Here is an 18,617-nt window from a genome sequence, read left to right as displayed (position 1 = left end):
AACCGTCGCTATTCATTGATTTTTTTTTTGTCAACTGTTATACCCATTACTGATCCAATTTAAACTATGTTAATATAATGAAGCATCATCAGATTATATAGAATCAAGTAACATCAATATATTAATAAACCATAAAATATATTAAAGTAAATTATCATTAGTCTCAAAAACTTGCTTTAAACACAACTACTCCATCCACTAAACACAAAATCAGTATTATAGTTAGTCTTAAAACTAACTTTAAACAGAACATCTACTCGAACTATTAATTAAGGACAAAAGATCTCCTATGGTCATTCAATCGAGTAAGATACATTTTCAAGAAACTTCAATGGTTGTCGTTAGAATTACTTTCACTAGAAGATCTTCTTGCATCCAGGGGTGAAATGGATCTGCTAGCCGCATCACCTGACTAAACAAATCAAAATAAAATATAATTAACGAACATTGGTTGTTGTAATGATTTGGGCTATTGGAATTCTCCGACTATAAACCACAATAATGTAAAGCTAGTTTTCAATAAGACCACCGCTACTATATTTATTGTGAATGGAAGCTCAATCATATCCAACATGACAGCAGACCAGCCTTCTCTAGTTCAAGATTATTACCACCTGGCGATAGTCACTGACAAGGGAGATTTCCAATAGCTTTACCGTAGCAAAGAAAATGGGAATGGTTGGGATGTTGCGTGGCAAGCTATCACACAACCTTGTGTTGTGAGTAACATTTGTGGTGTATATGGATTTTGCCAATCACCTGATAATAAGGTAATCAATTGCAGTTGCTTGCCAGGTTATTCTCCCAAAGATCACTATGATCCATCTCGAGGGTGTTATCCAAATGAGGCAAAAGATTATTACTACTACTACTACTTTGGTTGTTGTAATGATTATGATGATGACAAAGACAAAGACAAACCTTGAGCAATTGTAACATTATTGTTACTATAACTATTGTCATTAATAATAATATTAGTATCAGGAGATGCAACAACTGAAGATAATGGTTCTTGTTTATATACCACATCAACATCACCACTATGAAAAGATTGATCAAGAAACACAAAGTTTTGATGACTGTAGAGAAAAGGGTTGCCATTAATTTCTTGAAATGAAACACCAGATGATAATTGTAGATCTATCAAATTAAAGCCTTTTTCTTTAGCATAAAAAATAAGAAGCAAATCTAAAGGGATAAGTGAAGGATGATCAACAAAAGGAAGTACACCAGCAGCGAAAACAGAAGGCAACATTGTGAGTGCTAATTTGTTGTAGCTAGAACAACATGAAAGATCAAAAATGAACATTTGATGAGAATGCATGTGTAGATATCGGAGTGAAGAAAGTGAGAAAAAGAGTCAAACACCACATATAGCACAAAAGTTTTCAAAATTAAATAAGAAAGTTATGAACTTTTCTTACCGTTGAATGAGGAGGAGAAACAGAGATCCCTGCAAATTCTTCAGGTATCCTCCCTTCTTTCATTATCATATACGCCTTAAAAGCATTCATCATTTGGGTGTTAGCATTCATCATTTCTCTAAAATTTTCTTGGCTTTGATTGTGAGCATTTAACATTTGATTGTACTTCTCTTGGCATTGGGAAGAACATGAACCGTTATTATAACTTGAAGCATTCAAATCACTATAACGAGGTCTTGTTTGTCTAAAAGCTCTACCAGGAATAGCTCCTAATCCCAAGCACTTTACCCTTCCAGAGTGCTCTTTTCCCAGCACCTTATCAACGACATCATTTGGCGAAATTTCAGACTCATCCATGGTGCTTTGGTTCAATGCTAGTTCAATTTTTTCCTAAATACATTACACACCAAAAGTCAGTGTCCTAACTTTAATCAGTGATTGATAAGTTATTAAAAAAGAAAAATAAGAGTAGAAGGATATCCAGCTTCTTAACAAGATCAATTTGCCTCATATAGAAGGTTATGCATTCAGTTTTGCCTCAATGTATATGAATGTAAAGATAAAAAAATTGCTATAAACTGTTACTACCTCCTAATAATCAATTGGCCTCAATTTGTTAAAGGCAAGCAAATCAACCAAAGTAAATACATTTAATCTTATAAAAAGATTAAGCCTCCATAAATCAATAATTATTGCTCTTTCCTCTAAAACTCCATATGAAAAATCCACTTTTAACTGGATCACAGAATTGTATTATTCCTTCTGATTCCCATAAAATTTGAGAATAGATACCTTTTCTTGATTTCTTTCCACTATGATTTCTTGGCAAAGTAAATATTGTAAAGAACTCTCCTTTACTATCATATCCTAAAAGATTTAGAACCAATCACTAATTACTAGGTACTAAATGATTGCAAATTTGATGGAAGAAATTAAAAACTTACACATATTTCTTTTGCCGCCTCATTAACATATGATCCATCTTCATTTCTGTGTAGCTAGATAAAGTTGTCCTCGTCCAGGCTTTTGTCCAGTCTCAGCCATCTATAAATGAAAAAGTTAAAGTCGCATTAACTTAACTAACTAAAAATAGTTTCTAGTTCAATTAAAGTATTCAAAATGAATCAATACCATTTCAGTCCTTCTTCTGGAGTTAGGTTTGGATCCACCGATATGTGAAACAATTTGTTTCTTCCGGATTTCAGCATTTCTTTTACAAATTTCCTTACAAAAAGATACCACGAATTACACATAATTGCCTATTGTATACTTGTAAAACCATAATATCTGTTTAACAAAAGAACAAAGGCACAAGCAAAATTTAATTTCATTTCTTTATTTGTTTAGATCTTATACATAATAGTTGTTTAGATCTTATACATAACAGATTAGGAGAAAAGTTATAAACTTTGAACAAGTAAAGCAGAATTGGTGATCAAGCAAAGAAAAATAATAGGCACGAAGCAACCTCTTATGGAACCTCCGAAGGTTCAACCTCTTGAAATAAATACCTGTGTCTTTTCTTTAAAGCGGTAATCAACATAAGAAATCCATTGATCCGGTGGAATTCCTAGTGGAACGCTATCCATTATCTCGGTTCTGCTCTTAAGTGGATCATAGACCTTATCAAACAACTTTATCCTTCTTGCGCCCCCACTTCTTACACATAGAATTATAAACATATCGTCTTGCATTTGACTCAGTTGTTCGAAAACAAAATCGCGGCTTCAAGAATAAACCAATGGTTAGATAATTATTATATGCAAATATAAAATCTAGTGACATAAAATAGAGATATTGTATGCCTTAGAAATACCTTTATAAATCGATCATAACAATGGTTGAAGGTTGTCACAGGTAAATCCGGCCATTTCTCAAAGTGAATTGGAAAAATGGAGCAGTCAGTTGCTAAAATTTCACAAAAGCCTGCAAGAATGCCTTGTCTTTCACCGATGGGAGAATCCATGTCGTCAAAATCAACCACAATACGTTCTCCATTAGATAAATTTAACACGACTCTTTTCTTCACTTTAAGTATCCTGCTAGCTCCTTGTGAATCTTAAAAGATAAAAACAAAAATCAATGTGGTTCTCTATTCTTTGATTGAGGCATGCAGTAAATTTAAGGGTATTAAGTCTGTGCATAGCTTGCAATACTGGAAATTAGTAAGGAACCCAAAAGAGTAAGTTCATATTTGTGTGAAGACACTAATAATAGTATAGCAAAATCTCAAACACTCACTAGGCACTAGCTATGGGGGTTTTTGCCACAGTAAGCTCAGTTGCTGCAACAACCATGTTACTCCCTAAAGCAGTACATGAGTCCAGACTTCTCTTTTCTATACTTAAAGAGAAATTTGATGAATTTTCAAATAAGGTCACAATGGTAATTGACGAATTTGATGGCCAAGTCAACAACGAAATTTATGAAGCTGTTGAATTCCATTCTAAGATCTAAGGGGAAGTGCTTTAAGCTCACTTTTCACAAGAAATACATGGACCTTGCTCTTCACTCTTACTTACCTTATATCATGAGAGAAGCAAAAAATATCGTGAAAATATTAAAATAACTCAATCAAGATTTCAACTGGATGACGAGAACATCTATGAATTGATCAAATTCCAGCAACTTCAGAGCTATATATAATGTTTGTCATCTCCTGGATTCTTGATATCCGTACGTGTACTTCTAATTTTTCATCTAAGATATTTTCTTAATATGTTAAAGTAAACTTCTCTGCCAAGTATATTAATTAAGGAGAAGGTAGCAAATAAGAGGAGATTTAATTAATTGTCAAATATCATTTTGTGGTTTCACTTTGCAAGAACCTAAAATCAAACAGAAAACTCTTCAGATGGCTAATCCATATCTAAAGTAGCCAAGTTCAACCCTTGAAGGCTAAGGTAACAAAAGAAATATTTTTGGAGAATAAATAGAGAGATTTTTCTGTAAAGTGTACATCAGAGGAAATATAGAGAGGATTGTTAGTAGGTGGAAAAAGTCATGAAGAAAGAGAATTTGTGGTGTCAGAGAGATTTAAAGTGGTGGCTTTAATGGCAATAACATACCTATTGCATCTACAGTCCAATATTGCGAAGACACACGTCCACTACGCTTTCTAGATGGTGGTTGTTGTGACGCGGCCCGGACTGATGGAACCTACTGTGTTGTTGTCTGATCTGATAGAATTGAATTTGCTGCAATAAGACTTGAAGGTGTTGGTCGTGCTGTTGGTTGAACTTGTGGTGTATCATCAAAATGCGAAGGTGTTGATTCAGTTGATAAAGGTTGTGCTACACTTTGTGATGCATATGCTGATTGAACTGAGTTCTGAAAGTTCTTGTAACGTTTGGGCTTCGACATACCTGCAAGCAATAAAAGAAAAGCAGGAGTTCACAAAATTAGTAGAAGAAAAGTCGAATGATTTAAGAAGAAACAATACACACATGTATTAGAAGAAAGATGTTCAAATGATCAGAAAAACTAGATGAGTTCTTATATATCTTCAATGCGAGGTAGAACAAAATCTGATACAAATTTTATAATGATATAAAATTAAATATTTCTTTGACTCTCAAAGGGATGAAAAATACTCACCATGAAGAACTGGAGGAAAACCTAAGGACGATACTAATTCCTATTCAAACATATGCTCATCTATTGCAAGTTGAACATTTTCATAATTAACATCAAAAAATTGTTCAAATTCTTGTTGTTGGAATGGCTCATTCTCGTATATTTCTCCTTCAACCACCTCTCTCATATCAAACAAATCTCTTGGCTTTAAATATACCGCCACACTCCACCCTTCATCAGTTTCATCATTAACATAGTACACCATATTTGCTTGAGATGCTTCAATATAAGGATCATGCTCCTTACGATCACCAGTGTGAATCAATCTAGAAAAATTAACACAGTTAAAATTCCAAGCATCTCTTTTGAACCCTCTATCTCGAGTAGTTTCAGCCCACTAGCATTTGAAGAGCACAACCTTAAACTGACCATAATAATTAAGCTCAATAATATCTTCCAACTTCCCATAATATGGCAAGTCTGCTTGCATCGCATTTCTGTCAGCGTTGGATGCAATACAAGAGGTGTCAGAGATAAAAAAAAACTCCACTATTTTGAGTTTGAGATCCTTGTTCTCTAGACAATGTCCGAAATTTGAATCCACTAATATTATAAGCAGTGAACCTTCTCGCATTTGTACATGGACCTTGTGCTAGAAACTCCAAATGAGTAGAGATTGTGTTTGCTAAATCCGGATTCATAATCTAAATAGATAAAATTATTTTTGTCAAATATTCAAAATTAAAACAAGAAAGTTAATTAAGCATAGATAAGCATTTTCACTCACTCGCTTTAGAAACCAATCAGGAAACTCTTTATTAACTCTCCTTTCTACTTCAGTTGCCGAAGGTCTCCGGCCTCTTGAACTTCTTCTTATGTAATTTCTAAATTCACTACAAAGGAGTTAATTGTATCAATTTTAATCACTTCACTCAAAGTTTTTGTAAAAAATTAAATTAAATTATTTTTCTTACCTAATAAACGGCTTTACTGCTGCACAATTAAGTAACACATATCGATGAGCTTGAGTCTTCTCAAATTGAGTCAAGGTGAATGTTTCAGAACCTCCGACGGGTTTACCTTGTGTAGGGAATATAGATGACATTTCAGAAGCCTCATTAAGATTTGGTCCATCGTTTACACATTTAGGCCTATTTATCCTCGACTCAATATCCTCAAAATAACGAGAAAAAAGAGTTAGGGCTTCTTCAACAATGTAACCCTCAGCTATGGAACCTTCTAGTTGTGCTTTATTCCCTATAAGAGACTTGAAATGACCTAACAATCTATAACCAAAATTAAAAGGTATTAGAATAAGTATTTACTTTGAATTACTATTATAAGATCGATTGAAATTATGTTGAATAAGTAATGTTTTACCTTTCAACAAAATACATCCACCGATAATGTTCCACTAGATGGACAGTTAAATGAACCATTACAGTAAAAAAAGATGTAGGGAACAACATCTTTAAATGGCAAAGTGTGAGTACAATCTGATCTTGTAGCTTTTCTAGGTCCGAGAGGCTCAAGTTTTTCGAACAAAGTTGTCTAAAAAGGGATGAAAGCTCTACCAAGACTACAACAACATGATTTGGAAGCACATTGGAATTGCTATGGGCAACAATTGTTCCATAGTGATATGACAATCATGGCTTTTTAGTCCAAATATCATCTTTTTATCTAGATCAACACAACGAGATATATTACTTGAATAACCATCCGGTACCGAGATATTTTTTAAAGTTTTGAGAAAGTCGACTCTTTTATTTATTGGAATTGCAAACGAAGCAAGCCGACAATTCTCATTCTAATCTGGCCAAAGATCACGCCTTATACCCATATCTTGTAGATCTTCTCGAGCCTTAACATGATCCTTTGATTTGTCTTTATCATGTAGCAAAGTGTATATAATATTATCAAACACATTCTTCTCAATGTGCATAACGTCTAAATTATGGCGCAACAAGTTGAATTCCCAATATGGAAGATTGAAGAATATTCTTTTTTTTCTCCATTGTTGAGTTGCACTTTCCTCGGTACCTTTTTGTCGATTTCTTTTCTTTATTTCATTCAATTCTGCTGGTTTTCCAAATGTAACATCAATTTCTTCCACTTGATTCAAAATATCTGACCCAGTTAACTTCCTTGGAGGGTTTCTCTCTTCCGTATTGCCAAAAAATTGAAGCCTCATCAATCTAAATTTATGATTTCTTGTCAAAAATCGGTGATGACCAATAAAGCACCACTTTCTACTACGAAGTCGGCAAGGTTCTATGTCAAAATTACAAGATGGACATGCAAAACCGGTATGTGTGTTCCAACCAGATAAAATTTCATGTCTAGGAAAGTCATTAACTGTCCACATAAGAGCTGCTCGCTTTCTAAATATTTCATTCTTTGATGAATCAAAAGTTTCCACACCTTCACACCACAACTCATTCAACTCTTTAATAAGCGATTGTAGGTATACATCTATATTATTCTCCGTCGTACGTGGACCTAGAATGATCATTGAGAGGATAAATTTGATTTCTTCATACACAACTAAGGTGGAAGGTTATATGGAACCAAAATCACTGGCCAAATGCTATAATTAGTACTCATCATCCCAAAAGGATTGAAATCATCACTAGCTAGGCCTAATCGAACATTTCTAGGATCAGAATCAAATTCAGGAAAAGTAATATCAAATCTCTTCCATGCCTCACCAACCCTGGGATGCCTCATAATTCCATTCTCTGTTACTATCTTTCACATGCCATCTCATATGCTCTGTAATTTTAGAGCACATGAACAATTTCTGTAACCTTGGTTTCAGTAGAAAGTAACGCAAAAATTTTGCGGGCATCTTTTACTTCTTTTTCTTCTTTCCTTTAGTAGACATGTGATTATTGTTGCTCTTCTTAGTTGGCTTCCATCTAGAAGTATGACAATGCTTGCATGTTTCCTCACTAACATCATCTCCCCAGTACAACATGCAATCATTTGGACAAGCATCTATCTTGATATAATCAAGACAAAGCTTTTTTATGGTATTCTTGGTCTCATAAAAAGTATTAGGTATCTTTGCAAATCCAAATGCATCCTTCAGTAAATCTAGTATCATAGTCATTCCCTTGTCACCTAGCCCAGACAAACACTTTATTTGATACAACTTTAACAAAAATTCTAGCTTCGAATACTTCGACCCTTCATATAATTCTTCACTTCCATCTTTAAGCAACTCAAAAAATTCTTTGTTATTTGAAGAAAGCAGATCATTTAATATTTCTTCTTCTCCAACTACTTATGATGGACCTGCATCAATGCCCTCATGCCTTAAACCCGGGAATGCTTCATTTATCAACAATTCCATAGGATTTTCAGGAGGCAGTGCATCTAGGATAACCTCTATGCTTGTAGAGTTCTCCAACACTTCTGTTTCCCCATGAAGAATCCAAGTAATATAATTTTGAAGGAATGGCTTGCTAATCAAATGTTCGTACACTATCTCTCTGGTCTGCCACTTCCCAAAACCACATTTAGGACACGGACATTTTATTCTATCTCCTATACAAGCATTTTTAAATGCAAAATTTAGAAATTGATTCAAACCAAGTAAATACTTTGTTGTATTTCTAGGCATTCCAATCCAAGATTTATCCATTGGAAAGTATTGATATATAACCTTTTAGAAGTGGTCCACCGATAAGGATTTCTCTGAGCAAGAGTGTTTACTGTAACCTACAATATTTCCATGAGAAAGGATGATTTAGTAACCTATTAACACAATAACATTATAAAATTTTGTAAGATAATGTAGCTTGGACTGCTATATGTATAAATAAATGCAAATTAGCAGTTGATGTGAATTGATACAAGAAGTCCAAATTACAAGATAGAACCAAATACATACACATACACATATTGATTATTGTTACCAATCTCTATGTTACTTCGGTCATTTACTTTGCTTTCCTTCTAAACATTTCCACATTTCCACACTTCTATTATAGGAGAAATGCAACAGATTTCTCTTAATTTCTTAATTGCTAGGACTCCTCACTTATATGTTGTTGACCCATTTTTCATGCTCTTATAGCTATGATTCTACTGATCTTAAACCACTGTATAGCAATGTAGCCAGTAATGATATGTTCCTACTTGTTCTGTGCCTATACTGAATTTTTTTATTTGGATAGCTGAAGCCATTTTCCTTGTAGAGGTAATGATATGTTCCTACTTATTCTGTGCCTATACAAAAGTATTTATATATATGAAAAGAGCCTCAGCACCAACTTAAGAACAACAAAACAATATAGTAAAGGAAAAGAGGTAAATATACAAACTAAACTATCAAAGATAAACAACAAATTAATTACAAAAGGCTCCCCATTGGGAAGTCAGTAACCTGCGATAGGAGGAATAAGAGGTGCTCCAAAAATCACTAAGGTGACTAGAGTTTAGGCTACTATATGATACTTCCTGTCAAAATTAGCATATTTGTAGAACAAACAGCTCTACAGATGTGACTAAGATAGCAATTCAAAAGAAACTAGAACCACTTGAAATCAACACAGGCTCAAATGCAGTACTTACTGCACTTCAAATAGGTAATGTTCATTTCCTGCCGATTGGAAAGTAGTACTGTAGTTTTTGTACAGAAAAACAACTAATGTTCATATAGGTAATGTTCAAATAGGTAATGTTCATTTACTGCACTTCAAATAGGTAAGATATATTTTTGTGACTCCAATATTATTAAACAGAAAAACAAAAAAAATGTACCTTGAGAGGAAAAGCAACCAGTGACAATTGTATCTTCTCTGAAGGTCCGCAGGAGTTCTAAAATACACATGCAAAAGAAAATATTTCAATTAAGACCCAAATCACAGAAATGAACCTACAAAATATACAAAAAATCTAAATTCTAGGACCTATAACACCTAATGCAAAAGGAGAAAGAGGACTTACATCTCGATTTCAACAAAAGAGTGTTATATCCTTCTTCAAAATGCACTGATTCTACTAAATTTCGGCTACTTTCTGTTGAGAATTGAAAAACATCAAGATGAAAGAAAGAGAAAAAATCAGTAAAGGAAAAATAGAAATTAACTGAGAAAATAAACTTAAAACCCACATGCATGATGAAAGAAAGACAAAAAAGCAAAATCAAAGAATGAAAGAGCAAAATCGAAGAGGAATTTGTATGAAAGTGGGCTGCTAAGAAAGCAAAATCGAAGAGGAATTTTTGAGGAATCTGTATGCTAATCGAAAAACAAAATCACATAAACTTACATCCAATTAAAGGAATTGAGGAATTTGTATGCTGCTCATTTTCATCCCTTGTCTTCTAGGTCTGTTAAGGATTTGGTTAAAGGAATGAAAGAGGGTTTTTTTAGTTTGCAACTGAAAATGAGAAAGGGGTGTCGGAAAAAAAGAGAGGGAAAGAATTAAAAAACGAGGGAAACATTGGGGTTAGTGGGCGCTATTTTTTTTGTGTTGCGGAGGTTACCGACTGCCGTAAATATATTATATTTGTGGGGGTAAATAAACCCCCACAATTCGATATAGATTGCGGAGGTTATAGTAACTGCCACAATAAAACCTCCGCAAATTTAGCGTTTATTCGTAGTGCTTGGAGGAGGATACTATAAGCAGTATCAAGAGAAGGTGGAGGTTGCATCATGAGCAAGTTGCTCCTAACACCAACATAGGTCTCATTTAGACCCATGAGGAATTGGTGTAATCTGTTTTCCTCTTCCTCCTTTTGAAGTCCAGGTTTAGCAGCACAAACACAAGTATTGGCATGATTAGTGCACATAAACCTCAGCTCATCCCATAATTTTTTGAGTTTGTTGAAATAGGAAGCAATGTCCAATGGCCCTTGATGAGTAGATGTTATCTCTTGCTTAATCTCAAACACCTTAATCCCATTAACTGAACCATATCTTCTATTAAGCTGAGCCCAAATACTCTCATCAGTATCCGAGTACTGAACGCTCTCAGCTATGTTCGGGGATAGGGAAATAGTCAGCCAGGAAATGACCATATTATTACACCTATCCCACTGCTTAAACTGAGGAGTATCCTCAGCTGGTCTCGGACAACTTCCTTCAATGAATCCTATTTTATTTCTAGCGGATAGAGATACGATCATATTCCGCCTCCAACCCCCAAAACCAGTCCCAGAGAAAGTCACACTAACCAGAGATACACCAGGTACATCAGAAGAAAGTAAAAAGAGTGGACTGGATGGGTCAGGAGTATAGGTAGTACTCGAGGATGCATCAGATGCTCCCATATCGACAGTCAGAGACTTTCGTCAAAGTAATGAACACAAACAAATGACCGAAGCAATGAAATGAAAATTGAAAGATATTACCATATGTTTTCGCTACCGGAAAACAAACGGCCTTGAATGCAGATTCCAAAAATCTGAACAGAACAAACCCTAGGTCAGTAGCGGAGGAGGAAATCTGTCCAATTCGATCCAAATTCACCCACACGTATCACAAATACCACCAATAGATGACAGAAAGGTAACTCCGACCTTGATTCTATCTACAAATCGAGAGGAAACTACCAGAAACAGAATCAACCACGAACATTGACAATCGAGCGAAAAACTAATGAAAATGAGCGAGGGTAACACCGCTCAAAACAGGAGAAGGAGAATCAGCGGATCATCCGCTCTGATACAATGTAAAACTACTAAATCAAGCTAAAAATCAAGAAGTATTGATTAAAGTTTATGGGAGAAGGAAGAACTGGAGAGAGAGAGAGAGAGAGAGAAATATTTCTGTTCTCTTCTAGAATGTTCCAGTCCATTCATTGTATCTCTGTTATTTTTACAATATATTGGGGTTTGGCCCGGGAGCTCAAAATACAAATAAATAAACTCTAGCTAAACCGGTAGTGGGCATGTATCATGGTCCATAGTAAGCTGAAGTCCAACATGTACCGATCGAGGTCCAAATGACCCTTTAGAGCTGTGGAAGTGGAAATGTTAGAATTTTATTCTAATTGAAAGAACTCAATCTTATAGGTAATAAATAGAATTGTAGAGGAATATTAGGAGAATTTTATACCGTCGAACTCAATGATCTTGCACAAATCGCCTGCACACGAAGAGTCGTTTGATTGGAAAACAAGTTATCTCATGATTAATTATCCTGGATTAGTTATTCCACCCTCCCATAGGAATAAAAAATACTACAATTCCGAGATAACTAATCCCGAGATTAGTTATACCACGATTATATCCTAACCAAACAGAGGATAAACTCATCTCAAATTTAATCTCAGGATTAATTATTCCTTATCTCTCATCTCAAACGAGCTAGCCTGAAGGTATTAAAACATAAAGGAGTAATAAAATTCCAGGAAATGCATACTATATTACAGCTCGATCGTATATCCTTATTTAGTAGTTTATGCTTTTCCAAATAGTTGTAATTTTTGTGTCGATTTCACCTAAAAGGAGTCAAACAATGCAAAGAAGAATTGTGATGCCTTATACATCCTCCAACCTACATTTTTGCACATGTATATTAAAGTTGTACAACCTTCATTTTATTTTATGTGTTTGAATTAACGTAATGTATAATATACTAAAATATTACTTAAATTTTGTAATTTTAAATATGTCATATCATTTTTACAAAATCTTTGGCTATAAAATTTTGGAGCTTCTTTTCAAATTTTAGTTTCAAATATATGCTTGTTTATAAATTTTAATTATTTTTTGGCAGATTTTGAAAATAAAATCTTCAAACCTCAAAAACAACTCTAGAGTAGTTTTTGAAATCTTTTATTCACAATACTTCAAATTTTTTTCAATTGAAATACATCTCCAAATATAATTTCAATTTTTAAAAATTATTTTTTATCTCATATTCAAAAATTTATTTTTTCAAATTTTAACCAAATTTATATCCAAAAGCTAGCATAATCTCTCTTAAAATAGTTGGAACCTTGGAGCAAATTATGAGATTGAGGTGAGATAACGTAGTGGACCCCGTAGGAGTGCAACTGTCTAGGATCGGGTAGACAGTTAAATAGGGGCCAAATATTAAAGTAGTAGAATTATTTTAAATAATTATATATCGTCCTTTGACCTAGGGTATCCCAAAATTTAATTTATGTAGTACTACCACTACATATCATAAAATTAACAATTTATTATTCCTTTAAAATTTTCTACTGGTTCAAAACTATTCCTCGTTCTTTTCCCAAATTGATTCTCACCGCAATTCCATGCAGCTACTTCGTACACTGCACGATTGTTCTTCATTTTTTTCTCCCCAAGACAATTTTGTAGGTCTATGCTCACAGAATTCCATGCTATGTACTCCTTTATTTATTCAATTTTTATTTATTAGAGAAGCTATGGGTCAATACCATTGATCTATGGACTTATAGCCAGTTTGGCCAAATGCAAAAATCAACTTATTTTGAGAAATGTTTTTTTTTAAAAGTGTTTTTTTCAAAAATACTTTTGGTGAGAAGCAGTTTGTGTTTGGCTAGTTAGTTTGAAAAACACTTCTGAGCAGCAATTAGTATTTGGCCAAGCTTTAAAAAACTGTTTCTAAGTGTATTTTTCTCAAAAGTGCTTCTAAAAAAGTGCTTCTGGCGAGAAACTATTTTTTCTGCTTCTGCTTCTCCTCAAAAGTACTTTTTTCCTTCCAGAAGCTTGGCCAAACACCTCAAATTGAGGCCAAAAGTGTTTTTGGCAAAAAAAAAAAAAAGTACTTTTGGCCAAAAATAAGCATGGCCAAACAGGCTAGTAGTTGTACCTCTGCTTAAAATTATTAATCAAATTAATGCCAAGTAATATACTTATAGGTAATAGTTGTGTTTAATTAGAGCATTGTAAGACTAAAGTATTCACAACTCTAAGGAGTAACAATAGTTGTATTCACAGCAAGATAAATTTTGCTGGAATAGATACATGGTTAAAATGATGAAAATGGAATACTGAGATTGGACTTTCGGAATTTTTCTTTTTCCTTCTAGTGTTAATCCTTTTAATAGAGACCTTTGGTCCTTTGTATACAAAAAATTTTACTCCCTCTGTTCACTTTTACTTGACACGTTTTGACTTTTCACGTCCCTAAAAAAATAATAAATGAAGTGCATAATTTATCATGACACCCATATTAATTGATGCATATTTTATCAGATTTGAGAAAATGATTTGAAATGAGTAATAAATAATGTGGGTATAACAGGAACAAAAAAATTGTCTTCTCTTGTGAACGGAAGGAGTATCTATTTAGAGGTCTTGTTTTCATCTATTTTCTTGCTTTTATGATGCTGTTATTATTCCTTTGGTTTCTGTTGAGGTTACTGATATATTATTTATTTTCGTCTTCTTGAGTCGAGGGTCTTTCGGAAACAATCTTTCAACTCCCTCAAGGTATAGGGGTAAGATCTGCGTACACACTACCTTCCTTATACCCATTAATAAGATTTTTCTGGATCATTGTTTTTTATTATTGGTGGTGGTTCTATTCAGAGATAGTCAAGAAAAATATATATTTGAGTCCATCAAGTGAAATAATGGCTTTTACTCCAACAAAATCATTATTTTTTTTAAAGTAAAATTCATTTCCAAGCATATCTGCAACTTAAAAACACCTTTTTTCAACTTCAAATACTGTTGTTTTCTAATTTCAACCCGAACACCTACTTAGAATTATTTATATTACACTAACCTTGAAAAGATACACTACCAAATTAAAGTTTTTATTTTACTTTTCCAAAACTGAGAAAAGGAGTTGCTAACTTTTGAAATAGTAATGGAAGTAGAGACAGGAAAGGACCCAGGTTTTAGTTGAGGCCGTGAGCCCTCCATGTGCAAATTCCTCACCTTTCAAGTTTTCAAGTTATGGCACCACCCATCATCATCGGTGGCGGACTCAAGATTTTGTGTAAGCGGATTCAATCGGAGAAGTCCATAACATAAGCGGGTTCAAAAATAATTTCTAAACAAAATTTATCTTGTTTTAGCTATAATTTATACATATACACAATATTATTTTTTGACGAAGCGGATTCAGTTGAACCCACTTCTAACCACTTGGGTCCGCCCCTGCCCATCACCCTTGGCCCATGGCATTGACAAAGGCAATATGCACCATTGCCCCTATTATTTGCTATTTTGCATCATTCCCCTACCCACTTTCCAGCTTATTACAGATATTTTTCATCTCCTTACTTTGACAACAAGCGAATAACATCAAATTCCTTCACTTTTCTTCAAATAGTAGGAATTAACCTTTGTACAGTAACAATAACAGTATAAAAACTTTTTACAGTATCAGTACATTTTAACTTATTGTACACATGGAAGGATTTAAGGGGTGAAAAATTACACTGTACTTATAATAAGGCAAAATCATTTTTGTGCCTCTATATAATATATTTTGAATATCTTTTAACACAACCCAGGAGTTAGCACAATGATCAAGGGGGTTCAAAACCTTTGCGAGATCACTAGTTTAATTCCTATTGGCCACAATCTCTTTAAATTTTTTATTTTTTGAATTCCTTTAGAGAAAATCATGTCTCCGATACTGATTGTACGTAGCAGGCATCGTGTTAAATTTCTAAGTTATTACTTTCACTTTTTATGAATGGTTATTTGTAGTTATTTTTTATGTGATATAATAGTATAAAAATTCTTTTACGTTATTAGTGTATACAAATTAACATTATAAAATGAGTTAGTACTGACATAGTTGCCAAATATAAAGCAAGCAATATATATAACCACACAAAATTTTCGACATAACATGTTTATTCACTTACATTTTTCACTATCATGATTAATTAATGTTCATTTTTGCATCAGGTTATCACTTAGCTGTAAACTAACACAATGCTGATATGTTTTATCTACTTGATAGTATTGAAAGTAATTAGTGACCAAATACAAAGCAAACAAGATAATGACATTAAAAAAATCAACAAAACTAGTCTTCAAAAAATCTATGAATTAATACAAAAATTAGGAGAAACGTTACAGAGGACTAATGTCTAATTTGCGTTTAATCTATTCTTTTTTTGGGGCTCCTCTGGGATTGCTAGGACCCCCTTTTTTCTTAATCCTGATATTCAAATTTCTAAGACTAGATAATTAGGAAAATGGATGTTAATTAACTCAAACTTTAAACGTGGAAAATTATCCCCTACACTAGCTGAACCGTACTAGATGAGGTGCCTGAAATTAGGACCACAGTTTTGATGATGATGAAGCAAGAAATCATCACCACCGTTTGATACACCGAAAATTGAGGTTTGACTAATCAACTGATGTTGATGATGATGTGCTGGGTGTCTCTGGAACTCCTTTTGCCTCCGAAGTTCCAGAACCTTCCGATGAGAATTGGAATGCTTCGCCGACACAAACGTCGGGCTCGCCGCCGGCCGATACTCCGGCACTAATCTGCCGGACTTGTACCTGACTCCACATGCATTGCACAGTGTCTTTGGTCCCATAGGTCCTGTGCGCCACTGCGGTGTTTTTTCAGAAGCACAGTGCAGGCATTTGCGTCCCGGCGTTTCGATGCTCTCTCGCTTCTTCGACGGTGCTTTGGTTGCTTTAGCCGTGGCTGAAGTGTTGTTATTGGCAGCGGAGTTGTTGCTCTCAGATGATGACGTGGTAGGGGAGAGGAGCAGCTGGAGGCGCGAGGACCAGTCGCATGGAGCGGCGCGTGGGCGCTTGCTGCGAGCTTTGCCAGGAACAGAAGTGTCGGCGGGAAAAGCCGGTGGTGAGTTAGTTCCGGCGGAAATTGTGGTGGCGGAGGAGGAACTGTCGGTGGTGTTGTTGGCGGCGGAATTAATGTTTGTTACAGGGATGAGCTGAAGGTTTTGAACATCGTCACTTGAGAATGATTCCTCCACAAAATTCGACAGCCATTCAAGCTCAGCCAAGTCATCATACTGTTAAAATCCAAAAAAAAAAAAAACTCGGTTTATTGCACTGAATTTTTATTATATCAACCAGAGAGCAAACGAGGAACAGACTATTGCTTTGAGTGAAAACAAAATTGTATGCATTTGGCCTCTGTTATGTAAATGGTGCATGAATTCTTTGAATTTGACACGTGGTTAATTTGTTAACAAATATTCAGACATTATTATGGTCTATCCAAACGAAGAACCGAATTAATTACTACCGCGTAATAATTTGAGTGCGAAAGTGGCGGAAAAATGAGACCAAATTTAGAAACAATTTTTTTCCACCAAGTGTAAAAAGGAGAGTAATTACCGGAACGCAGAGTTCGCTGCTAGGGAACGGAGCGTCGGTGAAGCTGCGGCAGCTTAGGTTACCATTGAAATGGCCATTTTCACCGGAAACAGAGGAATTACAGCTGTCGACGACGGTAACAGTGGAGGAATCAGCAGAATTAGCGGTAATACTGTCAAAAAAAGCGTCGGTCATGACTTCATCTTCCTTAGAGAAATCCAACAAATCATCGACAGTAAAATTATTATTATTCGGATTCTGTTGGTCTCCGGCATTTGAGAAATAGCCGCTGACGAAGAAATCCGATGCTTCCATTGGGAGGAAAAAAGTGTGAGAGAGTCTCAGAATAGAGAGAGTAAGACGCTTAAGAGAAGCAAAGTAACGGTTCCTTTGAGAGCAGTTAAATAGAAAGCTGAGAAAAAGGAAGAGAGAATGAAGGAATTGAGTGTGAAGAGGACAGACAAGTGCTCAAGAGCTGAAAGTAAGGTGTCCGGGTCAGAGGGGTTTTCATACTGTAATAAGGGTCTTATCTGTAATTTCACAATTATCATTTTTTTTTATTTTTCCTTATACAATTCTCTATAGTTTTAAATTAAAAAAAATGCAGTACCTTGCTACTTCTGTAAAGTTGTCTCATTTTACCTTAACACGCTTGTATTTTACTTTTCTTTTTGGGAACAAAAATTGAATTAATAGTGTATAATTCACATCTTGTATTAATTTCTGAATTTGAGCAAATTTGAAAATTTATCACAATGATAATGTGGTTTTGATGTCGAAAATTACTTTTTCTTAGTGGTAAATAAAGGATTACTTTGGAGTTTGAAACCTGGATTAAAGGTTAAAAATTGAATACTAAAGGTGCCAAAAATGGATGTCACGGCTGTCATGTGCTGTGCGAATAATTAAATGCAGAATCTGTATGGATTCCAAGGCTCTTTTTTTGTACAAGTAAAGATAATTAGTGTACGTACGTACCGTAATTATTAACTAAATAAAGCAAAAGAGGGAAATTAATGAAGTTAAAAATAGGTGGATTAAGAAAGATAATTAAATGATACAACCCCTTTTCCCTTAAGAATCGATCTAGCAGGTTTTGTCGCCGTGACTCCACCATTAGTGTCCAATTTTACAGCCGGATTCCCCTGCTCTCTCTCTTTTTTTTTTTTTTTTCTACGTTTTTATTACTCCATTTTTTTTAAATTCCTCGGGAATTGCGCTTTGCCCCCTGAATTTTTTGAAATAATTATTTTAAGTTAGCTGTTTCCTGGGTACTGCTATTTTCACAATTTTTTAACTCCATTATTAGTACTTTCTTACCTCCTTAACCTCATGTTAATATATTCCTTAACCCACGTTTAAGCACGAACATTACAGCT

The 18,617-nt window shown here is 34.5% G+C and overlaps 2 protein-coding genes across 8 annotated transcripts; both read right to left on the bottom strand.

Annotated features, from left to right (window-relative positions):
- Window positions 1-157: 157 nt before the first annotated feature.
- Window positions 158-11,832, bottom strand: LOC107760747 (uncharacterized). Of its 7 annotated transcripts, none has more exons than XM_075256261.1 (12): window positions 11,368-11,832; window positions 10,281-10,341; window positions 9,957-10,028; window positions 9,771-9,827; window positions 8,671-8,726; window positions 4,493-4,789; window positions 3,241-3,482; window positions 2,936-3,149; window positions 2,556-2,648; window positions 2,369-2,468; window positions 1,425-1,814; window positions 158-412 (listed from the first exon to the last, which is right to left on the bottom strand). In XM_075256261.1, exons 11-12 carry the CDS (start codon window positions 1,779-1,781, stop codon window positions 329-331), a joined length of 441 nt encoding a protein of 146 aa, XP_075112362.1. In that variant the 5' UTR covers window positions 1,782-1,814; window positions 2,369-2,468; window positions 2,556-2,648; window positions 2,936-3,149; window positions 3,241-3,482; window positions 4,493-4,789; window positions 8,671-8,726; window positions 9,771-9,827; window positions 9,957-10,028; window positions 10,281-10,341; window positions 11,368-11,832; the 3' UTR covers window positions 158-328. The 7 variants fall into 7 exon arrangements, with proteins under 7 accessions (XP_075112362.1, XP_075112360.1, XP_075112361.1 ...); XM_075256259.1 differs by lacking the exon at window positions 10,281-10,341 and having other exon boundaries at window positions 11,368-11,420; window positions 11,536-11,832; XM_075256260.1 differs by lacking the exon at window positions 10,281-10,341 and having other exon boundaries at window positions 2,556-2,711.
- Window positions 11,833-15,919: 4,087 nt separating this feature from the next.
- On the bottom strand, window positions 15,920-17,715 carry LOC107760764 (GATA transcription factor 9). The gene is made up of 2 exons (XM_016578871.2): window positions 17,260-17,715; window positions 15,920-16,931 (listed from the first exon to the last, which is right to left on the bottom strand). Exons 1-2 carry the CDS (start codon window positions 17,551-17,553, stop codon window positions 16,197-16,199), a joined length of 1,029 nt encoding a protein of 342 aa, XP_016434357.1. The 5' UTR covers window positions 17,554-17,715; the 3' UTR covers window positions 15,920-16,196.
- Window positions 17,716-18,617: the final 902 nt, after the last annotated feature.

The sequence above is a fragment of the Nicotiana tabacum genome, chromosome 6 (assembly GCF_000715075.1).
Source record: "Nicotiana tabacum cultivar K326 chromosome 6, ASM71507v2, whole genome shotgun sequence".
Classification (NCBI taxonomy): Eukaryota; Viridiplantae; Streptophyta; class Magnoliopsida; order Solanales; family Solanaceae; genus Nicotiana; species Nicotiana tabacum.
The sequence above is the reverse complement of the archived record's forward strand: the minus strand, read 5'-3'. Positions and strand labels throughout refer to the sequence as shown.